At 43.7% G+C, this 10028-nt stretch overlaps 1 protein-coding gene across 1 annotated transcript in view; it reads right to left on the bottom strand.

Moving 5' to 3' along the window:
* Nucleotides 1–992: 992 nt before the first annotated feature.
* The window catches only part of ANKRD13A (ankyrin repeat domain 13A), a 30394-nt gene continuing 21358 nt past the window's right edge, over nucleotides 993–10028 (bottom strand). Inside the window, exons 8-15 of the mRNA XM_004429894.3 lie at nucleotides 9057–9138; nucleotides 7820–7881; nucleotides 6664–6794; nucleotides 5979–6136; nucleotides 5213–5326; nucleotides 3746–3906; nucleotides 2079–2146; nucleotides 993–1349 (exon numbers count right to left, since the gene is read on the bottom strand). Of these exons, the coding sequence (XP_004429951.1) occupies nucleotides 1154–1349; nucleotides 2079–2146; nucleotides 3746–3906; nucleotides 5213–5326; nucleotides 5979–6136; nucleotides 6664–6794; nucleotides 7820–7881; nucleotides 9057–9138 (972 nt within the window). The 3' untranslated portion in view covers nucleotides 993–1153. The remainder of the gene's footprint in view (nucleotides 1350–2078; nucleotides 2147–3745; nucleotides 3907–5212; nucleotides 5327–5978; nucleotides 6137–6663; nucleotides 6795–7819; nucleotides 7882–9056; nucleotides 9139–10028) is intronic.

Genomic DNA, 10028 nt, shown 5'->3' with positions numbered 1-10028 from the left:
TATAACCTTGTATTGCTATTGATGGGAATAGTCATTTTTATATCTTTTAAAAATAATAAAAAGATTCTGTTAAAAAATATATTTATCCAGAAAGATGTTGAACTCTAAAAAGCAATGTGGAATCATTTTCCCTTTTGAATACACAGCCACTGAGTTCCGTTAGTAGCTCCCTTTCTAGTTTCAAGTCCACCCCTTCCTCTGAAGTGAGCCTGGGCACGTGGTAGGGTCTGCCTGGGCCTCTACGTGGAAACCCTTCACTAGAGAAAGCATGGATCACACACCTGGTTTGGTTCTCTGCTGTTCTGACCTTTTGGCCAGCCTGCCCCCTTCAAGAACGAGCCTCATGTTCTGCTAGCTGCTCCTTCAGGCCAGGATTAGCTGCCTTGGGTTGAGCCTGGAGGACCCTCTCTCAAAGGAACGCCTTCACGAATTCCAATCCGATCCCTCAACAAGTGGAGTGAGGTGGCTGAACTATTACTAATTTTTAAGGCTAAGGCAACATCCGTGGTCATCTGTATATCTTAATTGGATGCAAATAGTTAACCCTAATCTAAAATAGATTCTGTACAGATCTCCTCTTTGATTGGCTGGGGGTGGAAGGAATGGAATAAGGTGGAGATGGAGGAGGAATCGTGACAGTGTCCTAGAAACCCTGTATAAAGGTAAAAATAAAAGAGCAGATCGGCACAGATTATCCATTTCTTTGGTGAACTGTAAAGAAGTGTCTCGTAAAGTCTCGTCGACCACACTCTACAAAGGCTGCTGCTCTCATATATAAAAGCACCCTGACTCTGCAATACCTGGTTGTGTTATCACTCCTTGATAAAAATTCATCTACAAACCTGTGGGGATTGGGGTTTTTATCTACAGCTGGTAGTAAAAATGTGACCTGCAAGCCAATACAGCTAATGGAAATTGACGAAGCTCTCCTCCCCTTAGCCTGGAGATGGGGCCTGCCAGTCCCCAGCCCTGTCACCAGGGAGCATCCTGGATGGGCCTGGGAGTCCCTGGTCCTGCACCTCTGTGTAAAGAAGGGAGCAGCTGCCCTCTGCTGCATACATGCGAGGTGCAGTCCCTCGGCCCCGGGCCCTGGTGACGCAGTGCTCGCATGCAGCGCAGACCTCTGCTTCGTGCAGCCCGTGGGAAGAAAGGTCTACTTCTCTGTGAGGGACAGCTGTAAGACCTGCTGGAGCTCCGCCTCCTCCTGCCGGAGCTGGAGCTCCCGCTCCTCCAGCTCTTTGGCAGAGAGCTCCATGGCCAGCTGCAAGTCGCTATCAAAACGGCTTGTCTCACTGGAGGTGCCAGGGCACAGGCCTTCTGAGCTGGTGAGGAGGCTCTCCTGGATGGCCCTGGGTCAGAAAAAGAGAGGCAAAAAAAAACAGTGATTACCATCATCATCATGGCAACTACATTTCTACTGCTTACCAAGCACACACTGTGCCAGACACCCTGTGCACGATGCCATTCAGGCCTGCATAACTCTGCGGGTGCAGGTGCTGTGTACAGGTGAGAAGCCCGGGGCCCAGAGGTTAGGAAACCTGCCCAAGGTCACCCAGCTACTAAGTGGTGGGGCTAGGAATTGAACTTGGATCTATTTTAAAGCAAAACCCAAGTCCTTCAACAGGTTTTCATGTATGCCCAAAGTATAGGAAAATGCTTTGTAAGATCAATCTTTCTGGTTCCTCTCTGCTTTTTTGGAAAAAAAAAAAAAAGATGAATCTAATCATTTCTGTAGCTCTTCCCCAAAGTGTCATCATCCTTAAAATTGTATAAACTTCCCACTGAGGGCCTCTAGACCCCATGTAATCATATATTCTTCGTAGAAGATCAGACCAATCAGAAAACATTTACTCAGTGCCTTTCTGCCAATGGCACTGGCCTGTGAACAGGTCATCAAGACTATCACCCGTTCCTGGAAACTCAGCCACCGAGAGTTTAGAGCTATTTTGCCGAGTAACTGCCATAAGAGGAAGCAGGAAGGCTAACACTTGATCAAGTCTCTCCTGCCAGGCCCGGTGCTGCATGTTCTGAGCACCTGTGCCAGCCTCGGTTTAATCATTAAGAGTCACGTCAATCACCTCTCGTACTGGATGTCGTAAGCATGTGTCTGGCCGATCCCACCATTAGAAGCTGGTCCTGAAAGTTCCTAGGAAAAACAAACATGGTGGACATGAACACCCCTTAGAAGGAATAGATGTCATACTGATAAGGAAGTGAAAGCAGCAAGAACAGAATTAACAATATTGACATGCCCATTATTGATAGTGCTGTGTGAAAAACTAATAGGGACTTGGATTATCTCTAAAATGGCACTGAAATGTCAGGTGGTATATGGGACGCTACCCTGCTTCACAGCTATAACCTTCTCATACCTGACACAAAATCAATCTATTAAAAACAGCTATGTTTCATTGAACAAAGCAGGTAACTCTTTTAGAGCAAGATTAGAATACATAATTCAGTATTTGTCGTCTCTGACTTTGGCTACTCCCCTTTGCCAAATTTATGATCGACAAGGTTTATGTAGATATTGGGGGAAAAAAGTAAGCTGACTTATATGGGGAAAGGAAAAGTGGACTGGACTGACAGCGAGGTCCAGGGCTGAGTCTTTTCCCAGGGGGCTTCCTGAAGAGAATATGCCAGCTCTGGGGTCTAGCCCTTGGCCCAGCAGTCTCAGAAAACTGAATGGCTCTAAGGATGAGTCCACGGAAAGTGCCTGGGGGGTGGGGGGCGGCTCACACTACCCAAGCTCTGAGACTCAAGAATAAAACCAGAATGCCAAAAACCTGCGCTGGGGGACACTGGAGTGTGGGTACCATTCTGAAAGCTTAGCAGCCCCCTGAGGGCAGGGGCAGGGCTGCTTCACCAAGGAATTCCCAGCATCTGGTGCAGAGCCTGGCACAGAGCCGGCACTGTGCAAACACCTGCTGAATGAATGACAGAAGGAAGAACGGAAGCAATCAACAAACAGACAGCAGGAGCCCAGGACACACCAAAGGCGGTGGAGGCAGAAGCAGAGCCCACCCTCGTAGAGCCGGGAAGCCGGGAGGGAGGGGACGGAAGGAGTTGATGTTAGGGGAGAAGGACCTCAAACACTGGACTGTCCCAGGCAGGTGAGGCCTGGAGGAAGAACCACATAAGAAGACAAAGGCAACTCTTCTTATGCTGGTCTGTCCCATCTTTAGCCCTACTTTTAGCTGGAGACTCAGAGAGAGTTTGGGATTATACCCCTTACAACAGAATAAAACATTTGAGCAAAACAAAATTTTAGCAAACAGTCAACCACCATTTTCATCACACACTTACTGAGCAACCACAACACAACGATAGGTCTTCCTTGGGGAGGAAGTTGGGATTAAAATCCACGTACCTCCTTAGGGGACTACTGACACAGAGATAATATTCTGGAAAATATGATGGGGTAAACTAGCTAGAATTCGCTGTTTCAGTACTAGAAAATTAGACAGCACACTCCACAAGATATAAGAGTATTAGCCGCATGGTGAAGCTGAGGGAGAGGAGTCTGCCAGGAGACATCCGGGAATGCTGCTGACTGGGGCTGTGCAGATGGCCTCATACAATAAGCTTTTGTAAAAGACCAGGTGCATAAAATATAAAATAATCTATGTAAATACCATGGATGTGCCAAACCTGTTATTTAGCGCAAGTCTCTCAGGTTACCTAAAACTGAGGCCAAACCGAAGGTTAACCCTCCCAGGCCCAGCCACGTGTTCTGATAAAGCACCTGGTTTCTGCTCGACTCCAGTAAGCTCTGCTGGATGGCAAACTGCATTATCTCGTAATCTTCGTCCTGCAAATGCACGTTCCTCCCATTGTCTTGGACATGGTAAGATTCGGGGATTTCAAACACAGATTGATCAACCTCAAAGTTTGTGACAGGGGAAGCTGAAACACAAAGGTGACAGTCCAGTGCCTGAGTAAAACAAACTTCCTCTTCAACTTTTTTTATAAAAATTAAAAAAAATAATAAAAAGATTAAAATGATTAAGATCAAGGTTTGCTACTATGTGAGAGAGACTCTGAGGAAGAATAATCCCGACAGAGAAAAGTACTAGAATACCGCTTTTTTCTTTTTGCCTTATTTTTTTTTAATAATAAAATTAATGCATAGTCACAAAAAACAATACAGAAGACTGTAAAATGAAAAGTGAAGATCTCTCCTCCTACACCCTTTCTGCTATTTCCAAATTCCAGAGGTACCCGGTGTGCTCGTGTGTCCTTTGAGGAATGTGATGTGTATACATGGTGGGGGGGGTGTGTATGTATATATAAACACAGTCACACCAAGGTGTCTTTTTATTTTTTCCTTTTTATGAAATATAATAAACATATAAGAGAGTATATAAGATATCTGTAAACTTAAAACAAAAATGACGCTGATAAAACAAATGCCGGAATGTCCTTCAATTAGCCTGAGACACAGAACACTATTTTACAGCAATAAAAAAAACTGGAAAAAAATTCCATTATGTTTCTATATACTAGCAATGAGTACTGGAAAATAAAATTAAGAAAATAAATCCATTTACAATAGTACCCAAAATACAAATTGGATTGATGGCAAATGAGCCTGAGGAAATTTTGGGGGGTGACAGAAATGCTCTCTATCTTGACTGTGGTGGTGGTTACGTGGGTGTATTCATTTGTCAAAATGCATTAAACGGTCATGATTAAAATGGGAGCCTTTTACTGTATACACATTATACGTTAATAAAGTTGTTTTTTAAGAATATGCAGTCTTTTTAATAACGTGGGGTCATATTCTACATGTTGTATTTTTTCTCTTTTTTTTTTTTTGTGAAGAAATCAGCCCTGTGCTAACATCCATGCCAATCCTCCCCTGTTTTTGCTGAGGAAGACTGGCCCTGGGCTAACATCTGTGCCCATCTTCCTCCACTTTATATGGGACACCACCACAGCCTGGCTTGCCAAGCAGTGCGTGGGTGTGCACCCGGGATCCGAACCGGCGAACCCCGGGCCATGGCAGCGGAGCGCACGCACTTAACCACTTGTGCCACCAGGCCAGCCCCTACATGTTGTGTTTTCACTTAACCAAAACTCAATCTAAAATTTTCTTCCATTCAACACAGAGCTCTACTTCATAAGATACTCCAATCTCAAGCTGAATAATTAGTATACTGATTGAATGTATGAATTTTTTTAAAAGTCAAAAAATCCAGCTTTTTTTTACCTGAATCAGCCTGGGTCCCTTCTGCATTCTGAGATACAGTTTCTTCAGCAGTGCTACAGCCATTAACGTTTCCAAATGTAATCCGTGCATTTAAGACATGAAACAAGGGAATTTCTAACAAAATAAAAGTTTTTATAAATAAACTTTACTGAGAATAAGAATAGCCATCATTTACTGAGTGCTTACTATGCTAGTACCATGCCAAGTACTTTCTATAAGTATGATTTCATTTAATCCTCATTAACAACCTTTCCCAACGTACAAATAGGAAAACTGAAATTCAGAGAGGTTAAGCAACTTTTATAGATCACAGCAAGTAAGTAATCGAGCCAGGATTCAAGTGTCATGAATACATAACTATCCAAAATTTAAATTCCTCACAAGTAATATGTATTATTACGTACCAAAGGATCTTGGTGTCAACTGTCTTCCTCAAATAACTGTCTAATTTGAAGTTTCACTTAAGTAAGGTTTGACATTAAAACAATGAATGTGTTGCATTTTTATGACACATTTATGCCTTTTGTACCTCTCAGCACCATCTGTAAATAGAACTGATGGCTGAGGAATCTCCTGATGTTGATATGCAAGATGAACCAAGAATCATGACACTTCTTTAAACCAAATTAAACTAGAGGACAATTCTGACCTCCTCCATTATGTGTACTGTATGCTACTTTTGCCTAAAGTGCTCCAATTCCCTGAAGTACAGTATGTCATCCATGGGCAGAACCTACAAGTGCTCTTGGGGTTTAATTAACAGTACCTATTTTGACAGGAAATCCAGGTGGGAATTCCAGTTTGATGAAATCTCTCAGTCTTGCAAAATGAGCGCTAGTTCGGGCCATGAGGTCAATGATGGGAACGACCTGCTCCACGAGAGAGAGGGGAAACTCCTCACACATCCACAGCGTGGCTTTAAACCTGCAGGATTGGACCAGGACAAGACTGAGGTCGTCTCCACCAGGCAGGGAGACTGAATTACTTCGGTGCAGTAGGCTAGACAACGCCAGCTTCCCCACTCCACAGTCTTCCCGGTTAGCTTATATCTCTGAATTCGGAGCTATGAAGGGACTAGAACCACGTGGAATTCAGACCACTCTGAAATCTGGCAGTCAGGAAATGACCTAGACTACAACCTCCCCCTGCAACAGCCTTAACTGATAGCAAGCTCGAAAACATTGATAGCTGGTGGGAACCATTTCATTTGATCAGCTGAAGCTTGTTGACAGTAAAAAAAAAAAAGGAATTCTTATATCCAATCTATATTCTATTTGGAGAAGGACTAATAATAAGATGGGCAATCTACTGTTAGCTTTCATCAGATAAAGTAATTTTAAATTATTTTTAAAGGAAGGGGATAGAAGACTGAACATGACACCACAAAACAGCACAACTTCTGAAACAAATAAGAATCCATAAGTTGAAAATGGCCACTGACTCTCTCTTACTTTTGTGTTCTAATCGTCAGTTCTTTTGGCCTTCCGATGTCCCTGTCTTTCAGATCAAATTCTTCATTGAAGTACTCGTCAGGCGTGATGGCTGTGGGGTTGTTGGCGGTGGCACATTCTGTGGTGAGGTCCTGCCGAGCCAGAACTCAGGGGAATCAGAAATGCCAAATGATGCTCACAAGTGGAGGCCTACGGCACCCAGTCTCTGAGTGGACATGTTAACCAGCCACAGATCAGGGAGCTCTAGTCATTACCGTTTTTTATTTCTGCACAGAACAAGAAAATCTACCAAGATTTCTTTGGTGCCATGTCACCAAACGACATGGCAAGTCTAATGGATTTCTCCATTTCAAAATATTTCTCCACTCTCCTTTGCATTTTTATCTCCTGATTATAGAAAGGAAAAAAGAGAGAGACAGAAATATTTGAAAGTACATGAGATCTGGAAGATTTAGAGTTCCAGCTCTGTCATTCTCTAGCCTGTAACACTAGAAAGGTAATTTCATTTTTCTGACCCTCAGTGACATCCAGTGTAGCAATTTCATACAGTTACTGTGAAGATCAAGTAAGAAAATGTTTAAGGTGCTCTGTTAAAATATCAAGTCCTGGGGGCCGGCCTGGTGGCACAAACAGTTAAGTGCGCGCGCTCCCCTGCAGCGGCCTGGGGTTCACCGGTTCGGATCCTGGGCGCGCACCGACGCACCGTGTGTCAAGCCATGCTGTGGCGGCGTCCCATATAAAGTAGAGGAAGATGAGCATGGATGTTAGCCCAGGGCCAGTCTTCCTCAGCAAAAAAAAGAGGAGGATTGGCAGATGTTAGCTCAGGGTGGATCTTCCTCAAAAAAAAAAAAATATATATATATATCAAGTCTTGAATCCTTTTTAAGGCCATTTTTATAGAGAGGTCCTAGTTTATAACAGATGAGAGAGATAGCACCTGATTTCTATAATCACTACCCCTCCTCTAAAATCTTTATTTTAAAAAACGCACTCATCTACTTCTCTTTCAAAAGAATATCTTGAATTCCAGCTTGGGAGTACTCATTAGCCTTTTCAAACAGAGTGGCCTGTTCAGGATTCAATAAATGCCATCACAAGCACAGAAAAGTCACCTCCTTTCTTTAAACTGCGCCAAAAGCTCACTGCTTCAACTTACCCCTTGAGCACCAAACTGGTGTTCCACAGTTCCCAGCAAAGATTCCAGTGGGTTCCTGTCCGCTACAGAGGGGGGGAAAGTTTAATATAAAATATTATACCTTACTTGTGACTACAGAAAAAGATTCTCATCCTATGTTAAAGTTTCTGATCCAAGCTACCTGCATTAGGAAATCCATTTATGGACAGGCTGATAAAATCATCCACCATAATCATCAGCTAATTTATCCTTTATAGGACATTTTTTATTAGGATCTCTAAGCTAGATGAAAAACAGTTAAGAATTGAAGCAGAGGGCCAGCCTGGTGGCGTAGTGGTTAAGTTCATGCACTCGGCTGCTGGCGGCCCGGGGTTCACGGGTTGGGATCCCGGGCACGGACCTACGCACGGCTCATCAAGGCACGCTGTGGCGGCGTCCCATATAAAGTAGAGGAAGATGGGCACGGATGTTAGCCCAGGGCCAATCCTCCTCAGCTAAAAAGAGGAGGATTGGCAACAGGTATTAGCTCAGGGCTAATCTTCCTCACACAAAAAAAAGAATTAAAGCAGAAAAGTAGAAAGAGTTTGGATTTAGGAGTGAGCCACATCTGGATTCCAGTCTCACCTTGGCTGGGCACTATCCATGTGTCCTGGGCCTCAGTTTCCTCATCTGTCCAACTGGAGTCATAGTAACAGTGGTAGTAGTGGTGCTGAACGATTGTATGTGGCAGGCTAGCCACATACTGTGGGCACCGTCCTAAAGGCCTACATGTAGTAACTCATCTAATCCTCCCAATAACTCTAAGGAAGGTCTGGCAGCACCTCCATTTCACTGCTGAGGAAAGTGAGGCACAGAGGGTAGGTAACTTCACAAGGCCACAGACCCAGCCATTGGCAGAGCCAGGATATGGCAACCACGTACTGGCAATGTTTTGGCTCAGAGCCCAAATTCTGTCCAAATCTTTCATAGTGATAGTCTGGACTGAATCACTCATTCCAGTGATAAATAATCTCCAATATCCTTATCTACTTTTTCAGCCAAATCCAACAAATGTTCATAACACATAAACCAGCCCTCATGAATGGCTTTAATTACAGCTGAAGCCAACTATGGGGAAATACCTCCAAGAATGAGTCAGACTAAGGGAATTTTTATAAAAAGGAAATCAGGGTTAGGATTAGCATGACCCGATCCCATTAACCCCAAAACCTAACGACAAAGGCTCTCTCTAGGCTAAAAAAAGGAGGGTAGAGATTACCTTTATATCTCTTTTTTTCTTCCTCGGTCAGATGTTCTGTCCGTATTTTGGTTATCACACTCACATTGTTTACTGTGTAAACCTTGAGAGATGTGTGCAAAAGAAAACAGTGACACAGGGAATCAAAACTCAAAAAATAAGCACAGCAAGAGCAAGAATGCTGAAGCCAAAAAAAAAAAATCCAGCCAAATAAAAATGACAAATGGTTAACAATCATGAGGATCTTCAGAGAAAAGACACAAGCTCTCAACTTAGAAATGCATCAGTGTTACTTTGCATCTCTGACAGTTTTAAATACCGAGGAGTTAACAGCGACAGGCTGCATTTTCCTACTTGTCCTTCTGGTTGCTAAACTCTCCAAGGAATGTCCTGCAATTTAGGCCTCCCAGGTGGACTGCTACTGTACTAAGTGACCCACACCTGCATCGCGTACTTCTACTGATTGGCAGTAATCTTATAATAGGACTGACCTGGACAGCCATCTACTGGGCAGGAGGAGAAAGGAATGTACACAAGGATCTCTTCACCCAGAAGATTTAGAGAAAACCAGCAAGTCACTATTTAAAAGGTATTCTGGATATTGACAAAAAATTATTTTAACTGCCAGAGTCGATGCTCTGTTACCCAAGCTGACTGAGGCATACGGGATCCGCATAATCAAACATCATGGTTAACAGAGGATTCACCATATGCCATATGTGGATTCTCAATGTTCAGAGTCAGGAAACAGGCTCAGCACTGGCACGACTGTTTCTAAATGCGTCTTGCTGAGCATGACTTAAGCTTTCTTCGCTCCCTCAGAGGTCACCAGAGGATGCTGCAGCTCCTGGCTCCGTCTCGGTGAGCCATCAATCCCTGCTGTACTGCAGGGCTGGGGAGGACCAGGAGCAGAGCTTTCCCGCTGACAAAATGCCAGGCTCCACTACGACAACTATATTCTAAATTCACTGAGGTCACGTAACAGGGCTGTAA

This window comes from Ceratotherium simum, chromosome 35 (assembly GCF_057802395.1).
Source record: "Ceratotherium simum simum isolate JZ-2026a chromosome 35, ASM5780239v1, whole genome shotgun sequence".
Taxonomy (NCBI): Eukaryota; Metazoa; Chordata; class Mammalia; order Perissodactyla; family Rhinocerotidae; genus Ceratotherium; species Ceratotherium simum.
This window is presented reverse-complemented; position numbering and strand designations above follow the sequence as displayed.